The sequence below is a fragment of the Leguminivora glycinivorella genome, chromosome 19 (genome assembly GCF_023078275.1).
Source record: "Leguminivora glycinivorella isolate SPB_JAAS2020 chromosome 19, LegGlyc_1.1, whole genome shotgun sequence".
Classification (NCBI taxonomy): domain Eukaryota; kingdom Metazoa; phylum Arthropoda; class Insecta; order Lepidoptera; family Tortricidae; genus Leguminivora; species Leguminivora glycinivorella.
Window position 1 is genome coordinate 1,760,733 of NC_062989.1, and position 19,318 is coordinate 1,780,050.

The following is a 19,318-nucleotide window of genomic DNA, read 5'->3' on the forward strand; positions in this document are numbered from 1 at the left end:
TTCTTGGTGTACGATCTTGGTCGTCCCTTGTACTATATTAAGGATTCATCATAAAAGTAATAGATACTTAATACAAGGTCATGCTCAAATGTACTTGTTTTGATAGAGTTATACTATTTAATACATTCAGCAGGGACATTGCATGAAAATATAATACATAATACGTAGAAATCGTCAACAAACATTTATCTGGTAAAAGTATTTAGTGAATTGTGTTTGCTGAACGCGAAATATATCGTTTAGCCCCTGACGCAAAAACGACGGGGTGTTATAAGTTTGACGTGTCTGTCTGTGTGTAGCATCGTATTAGCTCCCGAACGGATGAACCGAAAGAAAAATTCAATATACATTTTGGCTATTCCAAAAAAAAAACCATTTTCAAACCAGTTTCAAAAAATATGTATAGGTAGTCACACGGTCCATTGCGTATCTAACCGACCATGTGTGAGTGACGTCAGGCGATATGAAAGTTATTAATGTCCGGGCTACCGTGCTCCGTACACTCGCCAAAACGGATATTACCCGAACAGGCTGAAATATAATATATTACCTAAGATAATGCCCAAATTTCACTTGCGACAGTTCAACTGTCGCAAGTGTCGCGGCTTAGGAAAGCCGAAAAGCGAAAAATCTCAAATGAAAATCCATAGCTAACTTATACTTTAGTATCTATAACTGACAGTTTCATTTTCAAAATCATTTGGTTTTGAGATAGCGCCACTCGGCTTAGCAGGGCAGTATAAAATTATATCTGCCTGCCTAGCTAGCGATTCACAGTCGCTGATATCGCTTCTACCTATTACAAGACATCTCAATCACATTAGTGTGACAGTGACAGTTTTCGATCGAAACGCTAGTGATTGGCCTTTTGTCTACGGGTCCTGTAGATCTAATGTATGATTTGTATGCGAAATAAAACCCTGATTAGGGATCATCCACATATTACGTCACACCAAATTTCAGGTTTTTGGACCCCTCCCCCCTATGTCACGCTTTTTTGTATCCCTTTAACAGGGCTTGTCACATTTAGTATGACCCCCCCCCCCTCCCCCTTACACTGTGACGTAATATATGGATGACGCCTTATGATAACGACGTATCGTTAATATGATGTATCGTTCACTAATCACTTTTTGCTGTCAAGTCTGTCAATGACTTTATGTATGGTGTAGGTAGATTTCCAAGGTTAAGCAATTAAGGCATAAATTCAGATCATTAAAATACTATCGAACAGTTAGTAACAAGTAAAGTTTTAATGACATTTTTTAAGGCTAGAAAGAAATATCAGCCAGTAATGGAATATTTTTTACTACTTTGCGTCAAAGACTGAACTAACGATGTAATTTCCTAATCGAAAAATCGAAGGGTGAAAGCAAACACAGGTAAAACTCATTTTACTGAGATATATTAGGTATTTAAATCCCATTTACGGAGTTAGGTTCTCAGCTAGGAATTGCAAACCGGAATGTTCAATCAGGTTGGATCCGGTAATTTTAACCGGATCCTGAACCTCCGAAAAAGTACCGGATTTGGTCCGGCGGATAATATTGGATTGAAGTCGATCCGACCTGGAAATGCTGTTCGTTTACATTCAGTTTGCTTTCTTTGTATACAATTTCTCGCGCTGCGGGCGACTGAGCCAGCTGAAACGCGAGTTTATTTTCGTTTCTTAATCTTTGATGCCCTGTTGACGCAGATTTAAGCAACGATGGATTTATCGTTGAAAGGAAAATATGGTGATTTTATATTAAACAAAATCGTTTTCCAAATTGATTGACGGGTACTTTCCTTTTACTTCGTAAATACTTACGTATTTACGAAGTAAAAGGAAAGAGAAATAAAAATAGGAAGCAAAAAGCATCGGGATAATGAATCAGGATAACATTCTGAACAAAATGTGAGGGTTTCCATTACTTCCTTTAGGTGAATTTGCTAGTTTTGTTGCGGACCTTAGTGTATAAGCTACATTTTATCCACATGCTATTTTTATTACTTTCTACATGTTTTGCCACTGGGTTTTACTGGGTACAATCATCAGGAATTGCCACTGGGCTTTACTGGGTACAATCATCAGGAACTACCGGGACGTTCATGACGCGGTACTTTTTCTATAGAACTGTTAAATGTGTCAATTATAGGCGCAGAAGCATTGTTGATAGATTGCGAAAACCATTGTCCAAGCTTTAAATTGTCTCTAACAGCAATCAATCTAGCCACGGTGGTCATTACGCCGGATCGGTGATCAGTTCTCACCATTTGCGGGCACCATTAGACCGCCTCTTGTTTAATCGTACCAATGCTTGTGCGCACGTGTCGAGCTCACGTGGCGACGGCGCATGCACTCTTGCACCTTGTAACCACAGGTTAATGGTAGCATAAGAATACAAAGTAATTGAAGAGAACTCCAAGAATGTTGGTTACTATCAGTTCAACAACTTAAATACAGGCAAAAAATGCAAAATTCAAATTGTTAGAATAAGTATATTCTTGTATGGTAACATCAAATAAGTTAAGAGACTGATTGTCTTTGACACATGTTTGACATGTATGTAACTTCCTCTTCCGTTTAACCGTTAACTGAATAAACGCGTGTGCTCATAGCTCCGGAATTAAATAAAACCTTGTTTTATTTTATAATACAAATCGTTTAAACTAAAATAAGAAGAGAGAATGCGAAAAGTCTTGGATAATCCATGTGTTCAAATGCTAGTACCTAATCAACTTTGCGTCCGGATGGAAACTCTGTAACTTTGTTCAATAGAGCTCTCATTTCTAGCCATTCAGAAATATATTTACCCTCTCCCTCTACATCTATAGGAACGAACGAAATAATACTCCTAATACGCTTGTATTCGTACGTCGTCGTGTACAAAATACTCAAGATTTTTTTCGGATTCTCTTTCTTATCTTTTAAAAGATTAACGTCATTTTTTAATCCTTTTCTAAGATATAAATATATGTGCTGTGAGATAAAACATAGATTCGCAAGTACAGATACTGTTGTGACGAATTCCTTATTGTATTTTTTGGGCTTAACTGTTTAATAAGTTTGTGAAATTATGAATGAACGAATTAGGAAAACATATTTCCTCTGATAGCTCTTATCATGCCGCTTCAAAACATTTACCCGCACCGGGCAAATAATTTTACTGTTTACTCGCGATAATTAATTATATTTACTGCTCGGCGGAGAAAGTACCCTAATCCCGAGGCAATTGCGTCTGTTGGAAATTCATTACTAGACGGCTCGATACTAAAGCTAAAAGCTAATTTAGAATTTCCCGTCTAGGAATGTTTTGCTAACGATCTACTAACTACCTAAAACGTTTTAAATTTAATGTAAATGTAAGTTTAGCTTCAAAATGATCTAGTACGTCTTTTCCAAGAGACTAAACTATCTCTTAACTTCAAATTGAAGAGTCCACACTTTTTACTTGTTCTTTTGAAAATGATGTAACAAAGAGCCAATTTGCTGTTACTTTATTTGTTTTTTGTTAGACGTGTCCAAAGAGTTTATGATCTTGAACCTACGTAAGGTAAGTAAGTACTTTAGCAATTCAATATGTATAGCAACATTAAATGAGCCATAGCTTGGCTGGATATAAATTATGCACACAATTACACGTAACCGTCATATTATATGAAGTTAAATAAAAAAAAAAATTAACTGTCCGTGCGTTAATGGTTAAATCATCAGCATCATCACGAACAATTGGCTCGCGTCCAACTCTCACGTCATCATAATCAACATTTGTTATTTCTGGACCAGTTATTAATCCAACTCTCCGTTTTTTGCCTGTTTCGTCAACTTCTCTTCGCTCAAAGAAATATAATTTGTCTAAATCATAACACTTGGCATCTGTTATAACAACCCTTTGTAGAAACTATTGCAAGACCTTGACGAAACAATTCGATTGAGATGGTTTTCCCTCGTCTCATATCTCCGACTTTACAACTTTGTAAAGATTGAGCTTGTTTTTCTCGCGTCCCGCAATTCTGCAAAAATATTATTCTTCAACTCGCAAAGTTGTCTCAACTTCCACTACTTCGATGTTGACTCTGCAGAATTCCCAGTCCGCAACTTAGTTGCCAGTTTAATTAATTCTTGCGTTCTGAGTTTGAAAAATCGAAGGTGTTTTTGCGGTCTCGCAGTTTGATGAAGTGCTCCCAGCAGCACCGTGTTTCTTATTTTACGGCGGACGTGGCAATAAAATGAACAGTATCATGAAATTATAAACCGGCTTGGATATGAATCCTTGCAATTTCTTTGATATATAGCCAAATCGCAAATGTTTAAGTGTGAAGTAAATTTTAGGTATGTTTCATTTTTAACCGACTTCAAAAAAGGAGGAGGTTCTCAATTCGACTGAATGTTTTTTTTTTTTTTTTTTTTTTTTGTATGTATGTTACTCGATATCTCCGAGAATCGTGGACCGATTTTCAAAATTTTTTTTTTGATTGAACCGGTATAACCCCGAGATGGTCCCATTGGCACCAAGTCAGGGTCTGATGATGGGATCCTGGAGAAATCGAGGGAACTCTTCAAATGTTATAGGCACATGTAATGTTTTTAGTCTATTTTTCAAAGGTACACCAGTATTTACGTCTGATGGTAATAATTTTATGTGGCTGAGCTGATGATGGAAGGTCAACTCCTCAATGGTTAGGAGTTTAAGGATAATTCTTTCACTACTGTACATGTATTCGGACTGATACATATGATATTTTCTAAACTACAGCAAAATGGCATACAGGGGCCCTTACTGTACTGGTTCCAGAACTACCACAGCAACCGATACACACGAGTGAAGATCGCCGACGCGCTCAGCGACCCGCTGCGCACGGAAGAGGGTACCGCGCAGGGCTCGATAATTAGTCCTACCGAATATCTGATCTATGTTAACGACATGTGTAATATATTTAGTGAGGGCTCCGTATACCAGTTTGCCGACGACACGTGCCTACTTACTGCTCATCACGACATACTCGAAGCCCAAAAAACCATGCAAAATAACTTTAACTTACTATGCAAATGGGCACATGACGTAGGTCTTGCAATAAACATAAAAAAACTAAAATTATCCACATAAGATCACCATACACTAAAGAAATACGAGTCCCTAAAATCATAGCACATACACACGACTGCTTACATAACCCTAATAATAACTGTAAATGTGAAAAACTCGAACTAGTCAAACAACACACATACTTAGGCCTAATTATAGATAATAATTTCAACTGGGGGCCACACATAGATCACGTGTGTTCAAAACTTAGGTCCATTTTGGCCAATTTAACCTTGCTTAAATATAAACTTCCATACAACATATTACGAATGCTTTACCTATCACTCGCTGACTCAATTATATGTTATGGTATCACAAGCTATGGCCGGACTTATAAAACGTACATGGAACAAATCTACAATCTACAATCAACAATCTTAAAAACAATTGTACCGAATAAAATCAAAGAAAAGTATAAAAATGATAGAAAGGGTTTATTCAAACATTGTAATGTCATTAACGTTTTTAACCGCTTTTGTTTGTCCTTAATTACAGAAGCTTGTGATACCATACCTTCGCTAGATAAAAAGACTCGTTCCAATAATCTACGTTCCCTAGACTACCTACCCGCATATCCTATTCCAAAAAGTAGCAATGTATACGGTAAAAGAGTAACAGACTTTCTGCTCCCATTTATATTAAATACCTTACCTAGCAATATACTAAATGAGTTAACCAACACTACTGGAAACAGCAACAAATGTATAACTGCAATAAAAAAATACTATTTAAGTCTAGATAAATGCACATACCTATAGAAACAGATATAAGTATAATAAGTGTTTAGACTTATATTGACCAGGATATGGACCGTGATTACTTTATTGATTTCTATGTCTAATGAAAATAACTGTGAATCATTCAAAACTCTTAAATGTGTTTAGTATAGATTATTATAGGTTTATCATGCACCTGTAAGAGCCGTCATTGTAAATTGATCCTTATACATAACACTTAAGACCGTCTTTAAATAAATTAACAACAGTGAAGAATACAATGACGGCTTCAACAGGAAAATAACATAACTACCTAACAATTGTTTTAAGTTTTAAGCAAACGCGGATCGGACCGCGCGATCTCGCCAACTATTACATAAACCCCAGAGGTTTACAATAGTGGCACTTTTGTAAATGTAATTTAAGTAAACCTTACAGTAAATAAATAAATTAAAAAAAAATATATATCACTAGGAACCACTAAAAATCAACTGAGCTGATGATGGAAGGTCAACTCCTCAATGGTTAGGAGTTAAAGGATAATTCTTTCACTACTGTACATGTATTCGGACTGATACATATAATATCACTAGACACCACTAAAAATCAACAAATAAATAAACTTTTTAACAAAAAATAAAACCGCCTTCAAAAATAAGCGCGTTACAAAACACGGAGAAACTAAAAAGCCAAAAATAATAAACCTTTCAATTCAGATTTCTTATCGTATTGCAATAAGCTAAACATCCAAATTATAAACAAATCAATTATTTTTGGAGTCGGTACCAGCCTGTGTATGGTTGGGTGGGGCAAACAGGCAATAGCAAGGCGACGAACAGGTCTGGTACCGACTAAAAAAATAATTGATTTGTTTATAATTTGGATGTTTAGCTTATTGCAATACGATAAGAAATCTGAATTGAAAGTTTTATTATTTTTGGCTTTTTAGTTTCTCCGTGTTTTGTAACGCGCTTATTTTTGAAGGCGGTTTTATTTTTTGTTAAAAAGTTTTCATTCAACCACTTTTGCTAAGAGTGGCACTAAAGTGGGCGGTTTCATGTGTTTAGCGTGTGAGTTGTAAACTTAATATCAGCGTAGTATCGATTAAATGAACATGCCTTGTTAGTTCTTAAGTTGATAAATATATATATTTAGCGCTTTATTGAAACTGAGGATTGTATTGAATTCCTTCAATAGGTATTTATGATAGTAAAACAAACACAAGTTCATTGTCCAAGTTGGAAACATGAGTCCAACTCCGAGCCAACAATCAATTGACGAGATACGGCGAACAATCCTAGTCGATTTCCCGCAGTAAACAACATCCAGCCGATAATCGGGTTACAGGTTACAGGTACGGGTACGGGTACCCCGCTAATCCGGAATGATGGAACAGAAGTTGTAGCTGTTATTCGCTTAGGGCCACTTGCACCAACGAAAATGGAGGGTTAACCCACCATTTTATATGGAATTTGACAGATGACAGCCCACTAACCCTGAGTTAAGTGATTGGTGCAAGTAGGCCTTACAGTTATAATAATTGCTAAAGTGCTATGTGAACTTTTATTGTACGTGATCTCGGCTTGCAAAGTGGTATACATATACATTTGGATAATCAACATTTCTCAGTATGAATTTTACGTTATTGAATTTAGCTTTGAAGCAGCATTTTACGTGATTGAGTTGCTAGCAGCAATACTTTATAAAAACCGAATCATTCAAGTACTTAAGTAAGGATATCTGTTTTCTCAATTTCACTATGTTCTATCTAAATATTTTCGTATTGAAGACATTCGACATTTCGATTTACAGATTATCTGGGGTTATCACTATTGCAGCTCATGCGTGGTATGATTCATCGTACCGTACATAGTGGAATTTTACCAGGCTGATTGATTTAGACCACCAGTATGTGTAAAATTGTAAATACATCTAATATTTGACCATTGGGAAACCAATATTAATCCGGTAATAGCGGTCCTTTCCTTTACTCTAGAAAATATGTAGTGTGAATTAATAGACACTGGGAAAGAGAGAAAGAGAGTGACAGAGTGTGACTACTATATTCTTTATCTTATCTCAACTAAAATACACCGGGTAAAAAATTATAAGTACTACCATTTCAAATGAATCTAATCAATGCTAACTAAGTGGCAGGTACAAGCGATTTTCAATAATTAATACGTTAATTAATGGCTGCTCGCCTTCGATTTGAATATGCTAATGAGCAAAATTGTACTATCGTGTTTACAAAGCACGTTTAGACGATACTATGTAGAAGTTCAATTTAGATAAGCAATCTATTTTCCAAACAAGAACTCCCAAATATAGTCGTAATTGAAGAAACTCAATATGCCTTACAATTACATCGATATGAAACGGTTAATAACATCGTGATTTGATCATTGTGTACCTAACTGTTACGTGACGTATCTCGAAGTATATCCTCGTCCGTTGACCTCTCGTTTTCTATAAGGTCGCAGGTCATATCTCTTTGAACAATACAATCTGTGCACGTTTGAAGATAAGAGCTTGGTACGAAATATCGCACCCAGTATCAAAGGTTTACCCGTTATTGATGGAACATGATACCCCAAAAAGCGTGCGCTACTCGCTTCCGAACTGTGCTAGAGCAAGATAGATTTTAACGTAAGATAAAGTACATATATAAAGGTGAATTGTCAAGTTCACTATAGGAAACAAGCTGAGAGGTTATTTAGAACGTAAATATTATTATGGACATCAATCTGGTTATTATTCGTTCGTGCCAACAATAGGTATTTTCGAAACAGTACAAGCAAAATGCACGCGCAAATCATAACTAAATAAAATCACCATACATACGAGATAGCAGAATAGGTCTTCTAGCAATTTTGTTGTATCAATTTTGTTTTTGATTATTTTATCCCTTGGAATATCGGCCGGTCGACTCCCGGCCGATTAAGCCCAATCAAATTGAAATTTAATTAATTAGAATAAAATCCAAATTTCAATGACTCAAAAATCAGTCTGGCACCCGACGATTTATGTATTCTGACGAAATTATTTATTTATAAAGCATAGCTAGCGAACAGTTTTAAACTATTATGTAGCTCAGTTCGTCACAAAGAATACTACTTCGAGTAAATTTTGTGCGCTAGACACACACAAGTCCTATGTCGAACACCCGGAAAAACCCTAAAAAAAAACACACTGAAACGTCAGCTTACAAGATTATACTGAGCCGAGAACTTAAACTCGTTAGTGGGCTCGGAAATGAGAGAAAAATGTGCTGCTTGCGATTATAAAAAGTTTCTGTTATATTATGTTACAAAGAAGCCTTAGAGAATTGTGAAACGTATTTTGCATCTACATTTTTAAAAAAAGCTCTTTGTGGTTGTGTAATGGAAGATTAGGCGGATTTGCGGTACTTATTATATAAATAAGAAAATCAGAACAACGCGCTAAGAGAACACTGATTGCTTGTAAGATTACCTAACAACAATCATTAAAGTGATTGCTCTCGCAATATATGCATCACAACCCAGAGTCCAATCTATCACGGCACTCAAAAGTATTGGACGTTTAGGGTTTCCCCAGACCTATCGACGCGGAATCGGCTTAGTATGAAGACGCTTACGTCCCGGCCACGACAACATTGGTCTAAGCGCGACAGCGGTGAGCGGCAGCCATACGTGCGAATGAAAAGTCCCATCGCTGTGTCTCACTCCAATGTATGGCCGCCGCTCACCGCTGTCGCGCTTAGACCAATGTCGTGGCTGGGCCGTTAGGGGTCCCCTAACATATCAACGCGGAATCGACGCTAGCCGACCAAAAATCGCTCGTTAGTATGAAATCGCTTATGCGTCATCGTCCCTGAACGCAGCCACAGTATAATAAAGAGTACTATCGTACAGTATGGCCACTCCCGCTCCCCGCTGAAAGTGCCGCCCACCCCCACTCGGTGACCTCACAGTTACCGCCTGTCTAAAACGCGACCTGTCGACCTGTCATGTTTCACTCATACAAGCATAGTACGCGTTCACCTACACGAGCTTAGAGAACGCGCCACTTTCATATATTTGATCGCCAGTGTCCAAGTTGTGACGCAGCCGTACGGCCCGTACGCATTTTCATATTTTTGGTCGGCGAAAACATCGATTGGTTTGGAGAGACCCTTAGTCTCTATCTCACAGAACTAAATCAAGATAGAAGGAAAATGCTCGGCGATTAACAGCGAAACCGAGCGTGTAACGTTTTACCGTGTGTCGAGCCTATGACGTCACGAGTGTACTTTAGTGATGGGAACGTTGTCGCCGCGTAACCCATTCGATCGATTGTGGAGATTGCGTGCGGGATGCCCGCCGAAGTTAAAAATATCGGATGTTCATCTTCGTTGTGAAATGAAGTAAGTATATACCTGTATTCGTGTGATGACAAACAATTCACTAGTAGGTATATAATTTGCCTAAGGCCAGGAACAAAGATTTTAGTAGGTAGGTATTAATACTAGTTAATATTTCGTAATATTTTTAAGAAAATCGACCATGTACTCACAGCATTATCCTCATGTTATTTGTTACAACTTTTAGTAATATATAAATATAATTAACCATTAACACATTTTTAGAGTTATTTTTATTCATAATAAATATAGAGCGTATTATGTTTGTATTTGTTTTTCTGCCGACCACACATTCAACGTTAATACCGTAACTGTAACCTATTTTAAAGTTAAATTTACTTTTCACTCGTACTTTATATGTATAGTTTCATAACAATATAAAAACATAATTATAATTTCCACTGCTTCGCAAAATCGATTTAAATCGAATAAGGAAATCGCAGCATACATGACGATATAGTTCCGTGGTGCACCACTATTCTTAAGTTCGACGTGAGTTCGACGGACAAAATAACAAATCTACCTTCACTTTGTCTCGACAGTTTGAATAGCCTATTTTTATATCGCTTGTTTTTAACGCACGCCAAGTCGGACTCGTCAAATTAAAGCCGCAATGGAAAACTAGTTTGACGGCCGTACGTCAGCTAATGTTTTGATGATAAAAATAGGAAAATCGTGTTTTTTATTTAATAAAAAATATTTTAGGACAAATGGTACTTACCGATGATAGGAAACACTTTGTTTAACACCCTTGCTTTTATTGGTGGTGTTTGAAGAGTTAATTATCGAATACCGACCCATTTTGTATTTTTCACTGTATGTCACTCGCGGGCAGCGGTCGGGAGCAGACTGACTTGCGCGGCGAACAATGTTGCTCGCTATTTAACTTTTCCGCACGCGAAGTAGATACACTTTTTCCTTCTATCTTGATTTAGTTCTGTGCTCTATCTCTACAATACGGCCTCAGGTTGTTGATGGATTTACGCAGATTAATCTGTTTGCGGCTAACCTATCAATAACATTAACTATATCCATCTAAGATTCTCACATATCTCGTATAGTGTTTCAATACAAACAGACAATCAATACACCGCTGACATGATGTACAACTGTAGGCTCTAAGTTATTCATCAGCCAATCAGGCTTAGCTCCCTAGAGGAATTATTAATAAAGATGAAGGCGATTGATTGGAAATCTCGATTGAATGTAATTTAAGCAAGAGCTCTTCAGGCACTATCAAATTATACCGGCCCTTGTCTTTGCAGACTACGAGTATTTGAAATGCTGGCTTTGGTATATTTAACAAAAGATTTCTGAGACTTCACTTCTTCTGATTATTTCATAGTCTGACGATTGCTCGTCATGGTTGATAAACAAACTTTTTATCGGATCCTAAGTTACAGCAACTATAAATTCCAAGGAATAACTTAGAAACTTTGAATTAAAGGACTTTGCTCTTAGATTGCGGAATGCGTATCGAGAGATGTTTGTAAAGAACCAATAGAATATTCTGTAGGTATTAGATATGAGCGGAACGAGGATAAATAAATAGCTTCTAACATCCCTCGGGCCTCGTTACGCGTCCTCGCATATCTCTGACAAAAACATCTTCGACACTTTTTATACATTTCTATTCATATTATCTAGAGTAGGTACCAGACAAGGGGGGTCCTCCCGTGATGGGTGTCGCAGAAGTCGATTGTGAGATATGGGTTCAATTTTAATGTGCCATCGCTGCTAGCAACCTTTCACTGAAATATTACAACCCTTAATTACTATGTATGTCACTGGAACTTCAGCAGTTTTATGTGATCTGTCTATCCCTTTAGTATACAACCGTCAGTTTATGTGTGTATGTTAGTATGTTATATTAACCGTCTAGTAGAGTATATTTTCGACAGCTTATTATTAATGTTCACCCATCCTTTCGCCCGGAACGCGCCTACGCTAATCCCCTCAACGCTTCCAGGCGCATCAGTTTTATTTATGTCACACTTTATTATACATGCTCCTGAATACTAATATGTTCGAGATTATCTTTATTAATAAGATAAAATTAATCCAGGCAAACGCAAACGGGAACAGAAAACTAAACTAACTCGCAGTTGACTGACCTACTTTTGTACAATTTCCATTCAGGGTCTTTAATTAAGACGACTAGGGCTCAATGATTGTTTAGTGATATTGCTTTCGTTTCACGAACTTGTTAATCAATAGGGATTGGGAAGCTCTATACGAGACTGGCGAGGAATTAATTTCGACTGAGGGTTTCGCCAAACCTATCGACGCGAAATCGAATCTAGCCGATCAATATGTTCATAATAACGAGTGATTTTTGAGGTTTGAGGAGACCCTTATTGTTTCGCGATTTATGGAGGAAATTGTTGTAGGTACCTATCTTCTGAGAGTCTACGTCTATCGGCTGCTGGTCGATGCAACTACCTAATCAGCTACACCAGACTAGATGCCGACCCTCAAAAGTCGCTAATGTGACGGTTTTTCTAACAGAATAGTGTTTTCCGGCTCCCCTGATGAACGTCTTAAAATCACCAATACTAAACAGCTTTCTCTTCTATTCCAGTTGACGAGAAGATCTTCTGCTGTCATGGCGGTCTCTCGCCCGACCTGCAGGCCATGGAGCAGATCCGGCGGATCATGCGGCCCACCGACGTGCCCGACCAGGGGCTGCTCTGCGACCTGCTGTGGTCCGACCCCGACAAGGACACCACCGGCTGGGGCGAGAACGATCGCGGCGTCAGCTTCACCTTCGGCACAGAGGTACGTCAGGTCACTAGCGGGGCAAATTGTCCGACCAGACCTTCGGCATAGAGGTACGTCACTGGAGGGGCGATAGTCTACTGTGATCGGATCAAGGGCTGCTGGCGACCTGCTGTGGCAGGACACCACGGGCTGGGGCCAAAACGACCGCAAAAGAAACCTATTCCACAGACTTTAGCTTGAAAATCCCTAGGAGATCGAAGCATTGGCAAGAATTTAAACATATTATACAATCAACGAAATGGTCGATGTTCAAAATGCCGGCAACAGCTGTACTCTCTTCTCACATTTAGGTAGCCAAAACTTTCGATCAGGTTAGGAGCAATCTAAGCTAAAGTTTGGGCTACATGAGTGAAGAAATCTATTTCAGATGTAACAATGTAGTATTGTTTATTAAGTGCTAATACTCATTTTTTTTACATTACAGGTTGTTGGCAAGTTCTTGTCTAAGCACGAGTTCGACCTGATCTGCCGCGCGCATCAAGTGGTCGAGGACGGTTACGAATTCTTCGCCAAGCGGCAACTGGTCACGCTCTTCTCCGCGCCCAACTACTGCGGAGAGTTTGACAACGCGGGTAAGTTCTTTGTTACTGTCTACAATCGCTTCTAGAGATTTAACGTCAACATTGTGATGACCAGCTTATATTTTTTTTGCAAGAATGATTTATATAATGGACTTTGCTCAAACGTTTTCTTAAAGACCATTTTTTGTCAACCGACGTAGGTAGACAGTAGGGGTTTTCTTCACATTGACTTTAGCCACTAGTGGATCTTTACCAGGCAGGCAAGCATAGTCGCACGATAAATGATAAAACATCAGGCCGTCCCTATCGCACTTACAAATAGTGCCTGATGCTTTATCATTTATCGCAACTCGCAAGACCATGCTTGCCGGCCTGGTCAAGGTTACTGTATCTTATTTTTCAAGAATGTCTGTAATTCTGCTTCTATAAAATAGCTTCCTTGTTACAATGCATTTCGGCTACACTACGCGGTTAATATTCTAGAACCATTCTAATTCAGCAACCACTGTTCTCAAGCTATCTCGATGCTGATAATGATTATATAATTGTTAGATTCGTTGGCTGATAATATAATGCGAAGCCCATCGATTTATTGCCCTTTTAAATCCACATAAAAATGTCTGCTAAAATGGTGTGATTGTGTATTGCAGGTGCGCTGATGTCCGTGGACGAGACGCTGATGTGCTCGTTCCAGATCCTGAAGCCGGCCGACAAGCGCAAGCTGTACTCCGGCCTCAACATGGGCCGCCCCAACACCCCGCCGCGCGCGCAGCCCAAGAACAAGAAGAAGTGAGTACACACGCGCGCACACACTCCACGTGTTACATTGTAGGACTTAGAGGAAAGCCGCGCTGCACGCTCATATTGGACGTGCGGCGTGCTTGTCAAACAATTGACAACATTTCATATTTTTGAGTACTACTTTTTATTGTTTGGTTTGAAAGAACTCAATACTAAAAGATACACGTATTTTTTTATTTTTCCAAAAACTGCTATTTTAGTGAGAAAATCCATTTCTATTACTACTTCGAGCAGAAAGAGCGTAAGTTACAAACGTCAAGACGCAGCTTCGTGACGTCACATGTGTTGTTTCATACACATAAAAAAACGACAAAATCATTTCTAAAAAAAAGTTTTAACAGTCAGCTCAAACAGTCCGGTATATCTGACTGTCAAGTGTCACTGTCAACCAATAGTGAATTACTACGAACCATAGACTAAGCCATGAAATTTTTAATATCTTTGCTACGAACTGTGATAAGTGTCACTGTCAAACTCAAGTGACATCCTAACTGGAAGATTTTTTGTTATAGTGGCAGCTCTAAATCAGCTATTTGACATCACTTCCCCTTTAAACTATTTTTAAGATTTTTTAGAAAATACGGAAAACAAATAAAAATTATTTATATGATCTGCAAGCGTATATCTCGAAATGGTTTTTGATTTAGGGACGTTGAAAATTTTGAAACGTTGTCAATTGAAGCTCATACAACTGTCCCTAGTCCACGCTTATAGCGTGCATAGCGAGCATAGCGTGTACAAGGGCGAGCCCGCCCCGAGCGTCCACTCACGCCTTACACTTAAGTGATAATCATCGTGAGACTATTCCCTCGCGCGGCAAATTACCAATGTAGACGTATCTGTCATATCTGTTGACAACTGTACAGTTGATTAGACTCGACAAGAGATGTATCCACCTTATAATGCAATAAGGTGAAAAAGTGGATACACCTCTTTATAGTCGACTGTACCTCGACAGAAAGAAAGCAGCATGCTTGTTTCCCTCAGCAGAATGTGTTGGCTTAACCGGGGCAGGTTTACAATGACCAATTTCCGCGTGAGGGAATTGTTTAATGGTGCTGTTTTCTCTATGGGGACCCGCCTAAGTGCGTTTTCACATTATCCGATCCGATATCGGATGTCGGACCGATATCCCATACATTTAATCCGCCATCTTTGATTTTTGCCTTTGAAATCCTTCCGACATCCGATATCGGATCGGATAATGTGAAAACGCACCAATACCGACGGACCACATGAAAGCCGCAAGGCGGCTGTAGGAGGCAAACTTGGCATTTTTGGCGCTCACTCAAAACTGTATAGCAGTGTGGCAGTATTGATCAGTATTTGGTTTAAGTCTTAGCATCTACTGACGAAGTTTTATATATTGTACATTTTCATACAAACTCATTATTAAAGTAACGACTCTATTGCCCATTCTTCTTTATTTCAAAATTTTTAACCCTTTTCTACTACAGAACAATTTGAATACCATGAATGTAATAATCATTCACACTCCTTTTTTATTTTTATTTTACAACAAATTTAAAAAAGTTGTCTTTATTTTTTTTCTATTTTTTAACAATTTGTTGTAAGTAATCTGGCGATTGCTTAGTCCTTCTTGATTGCATATCTCATTACATTAATCACAATCATTATTTCGTCCACAGCTAACCGCCGCTGCGCTGCATGGACCCCTCCGCGTACTCTATTGGCCTCCGACACCCCCGTGCCAAACCACCCTCACAGCTCACACTCGGCCATTCACAAACAAAATCACTCCTACGTCACCCTGTATATACAGGATCACCACAAAAAGACACCCTGTATATACAGATGACCACAAAAAGACACCCTGTATATACAGGGTGACCACAAAAAGACATCCTGTATATACAGGGTGACCACAAAAAGACACCCTGTACATACAGGTTGACCGTACAATCCATCCTGCATATCGCTATCACTACTTTGAAAAAAAACTCGTATTTCTTCTGTCAATGAAAAGAAAAATGTAGTATGTATGGAATCCATATAGACTTACTACGTTTTAACTTTGAGCAGCAGTGTGAACGAGATTTTTTTCAAAGTAGGCGACCAACCCTGTATTATACAGGGTGACCAAAACCCAAGTTATTTTATTTGTCAATGTCTATCCTCTTAGAGAGCGTTCTTCTTAGATATAACCTCGGATGTCGATCCGATAGTTTATAAGCGTTAGGCCTAGCCTTCGAGCCTAAGTCTTTTCTAGCGTTGACTGTCTCTCGGTAGTAACCGGCGTCCCGCAGGCGAATCCATTCGTATTTGTCCACGGCCGATTGTTATATTAGCCGGGTTGTAAAATTCCTAAGCATATCGTGAATTTTGAGACAACTGATTATATCTAGACAGTTTGATTATATCTGATGTCACTTAACTGACCTATCTATTGATTCAATATGACTGCCGTCAAAAGATTACTCAGGAATTGAAAGATCGGGCGGATTTTACAATCTGCCGTCGACATATCGAACCTGCAACCGTCAATAGAGTGCACCCTTAACTGTATTTTTTACTTATGGACTTTCCATTCTTTTTTTAATGTTTTTAAAAATGAAATTCTAGCAATCAAGTCTTATTTACAGTTTTTTCTCTTAGAAGTTCAATAATGCTCGCATTGTACAACAATTGCTGGAAAATTGTGTTTAGCGTGACATGAGCATGCGAACTTGCGAAACGTCAATGTTGCCATCCTTTCTGTGGCCTATTTCACCACAGCGATGCTTGACACTGACAGTTAGGTGCCTATTTCGGGGTTGATAAGTAACATTACTCGGCGACAATATTTCCTTGTTGAACACTTGAACAGGCAATGAACGGCGAAATGTCACTGTAGGGCGATAATTGTCAGTGTGGTGAAACAGGCCACTGTATTTATTTTTATCTTTTCTTATGGCGATTTGTAAAGATTTTTCTTAAAGGCTTAACTCTATAAAGAGATTTTTTACAGTTAAGTTATGCAGGGTGACATATGTGATTAAGTGAATTCGTTTTTTTAATTGTTAACAGTAAAGAAACTGATTTGTTAAGTTTCTGTTGTGAGGGCTAAAATGTTAATTTGTTCACGTTAACTGTCGCTTTTTATAAGCGATCTGAAAGTAAAATCACGGTAACAGATAAATAAGTAAGCTTAGAGTTCTAATTCACATACACAACATACATACATACATACATACATACAATCACGCCTGTATCCCATAAAGGGGTAGGTAGAACACATGAAACTACTAAAGCTTCAGTGCCACTCTTGGCAAATAAGGGGTTGAAAGAAAACGAAACTGTGACATTGCAGTGAGAGGTTGCCAGCCTCTCGCCTGCGCCACAATTTAACCCATATCCCACAGTCGCCTTCTACGACACCGACGGGAAGAAAGGGGGTGGTGAAATTCTTAACCCGTCACTACACATGCCATATTTTATACCATGACCGAACATATTTTATAATAAGTCCTAAGTAAAACTTATTCGTACAAAAAACTTACGACTTGTCACTCTAAGCTTACTTATTTGTCTCTCACTCAAATGTCACCCTGTACACCGCTAAGCCAGTGTCGCGTAGTAGTAAATTAATTAAAAAAAAGCAGTAAGCACGGCCCGGGTTCTCTGCGTCATTTAAAATGTGGAAGGATGTCTCGTGAATACAAAATAAAATGTAATTTGTCTGTGCGTATGACTGCGTATGTGTGTGTATTCGATATCCAACTGGTTAATGTAAGTTAGTGCGAGCGGCTTTGACACTGAGTTTTTATTGAGTTATCCCTTTGACTACCAATTACGTGAAAAGACGCGCGCGGCTACAGAATAATATCGACTTTCGTGCTTTTCGACAAGGCGCACGATAGGTTATTACTTATTAGTTTCATTGCTTGAGATTTTGTAATACTATGATTGTAAGGCTTCTGCGATGGAAAGCTGATACTGTAGTGTATGAATGTTTGCGAAACCAGGGATGTCACATATCATTGTGGACAACAACCTGTGCTACAAGAAGATCCCGACGAATTGAGAACCTCCTCCCTTTTTTGAAGTCGGTTATAAAATTCAATTTTATCGAGCAAGGCTTGTGAGGCTGGAAAAACGTCTATAAATTAAGCCATAAGTATTACAACATCGAATTAATAAAGATTTGAAAGTCGAAGGGGTTAAAGTATCAAGAAAGTCTAGTGTCAATGTCGCTCGCGTCGGTCTGATCTCTTATACTAATCGGATGTTAGGCCAGACTTAATGGAGATTATTTAGTTCACTAATGCCACGGTTACACTCCTCCCTTCGACGTATGCAATAGCATATCATGAACTTAACACGTTCGCAGACACCAGACGTCTATAGACGTCGCTTTTGTACCTTGAGGGATTTGTGTAGACGTGCCATTATCCGATAGTAACCGAGATCAGTATATTAAAGATCGATGACAGAAATGTAATGATAATATTGGAAATAATTGATAAAGTATAATAAGTAGTAAGCATAAATAATGTAAACGACGCATAGTTTGTTGAAGGCAGAACAAACCGTCCCCTGTAGCGGTCGGACTTAGCAACTGATGTAGTGCTTTTAGCAATAAAACTTATACAACCTTGATTAAGCTGAATTTTGAAACATGCTGATATATAAACTTTTTTTTTAATAAAACATCTTCGAAGGGGATAATTTTATCTCGCAGACCCTAGCTGTGATGTATAAATGACTGATATCTACGTCGTTAATGAAACGTGCTTCGAAAGAACTCACGGAAGCCTTTATAGGTTGTTTTATATTACTTTTATTAAAATAAAAACGTTTATATTCGGCATATCCAGCGATTTAAACATTTTGTTTTGTCAAATTTGTATATGTCGCTGAAAATATGGCTTTTAAAATGATTTTAACTCTTTCATCGTCATTAGCCACCTAAGACATCACTCACACACTTTGCCACGGCAAAAGTATTTTTGGCTCTGTGGCCAAACTCTTGACGACTTTAGACGTCCTTGGCGTTGAAAGGGTTAACATTATCCACCGATTACAAAGGTTGTATAAGACGCTACA

At 38.3% G+C, this 19,318-nt stretch overlaps 1 protein-coding gene across 1 annotated transcript in view; it reads left to right on the forward strand.

Moving 5' to 3' along the window:
* LOC125236353 (serine/threonine-protein phosphatase alpha-2 isoform) overlaps positions 1-17,463 on the forward strand; it is a 94,286-nt gene extending 76,823 nt beyond the window's left edge. Inside the window, exons 5-8 of the mRNA XM_048143132.1 lie at positions 12,751-12,947; positions 13,375-13,522; positions 14,122-14,260; positions 15,922-17,463. Coding sequence (XP_047999089.1) covers positions 12,751-12,947; positions 13,375-13,522; positions 14,122-14,260; positions 15,922-15,925 — 488 coding nt within the window. The 3' untranslated portion in view covers positions 15,926-17,463. The remainder of the gene's footprint in view (positions 1-12,750; positions 12,948-13,374; positions 13,523-14,121; positions 14,261-15,921) is intronic.
* Positions 17,464-19,318: the final 1,855 nt, after the last annotated feature.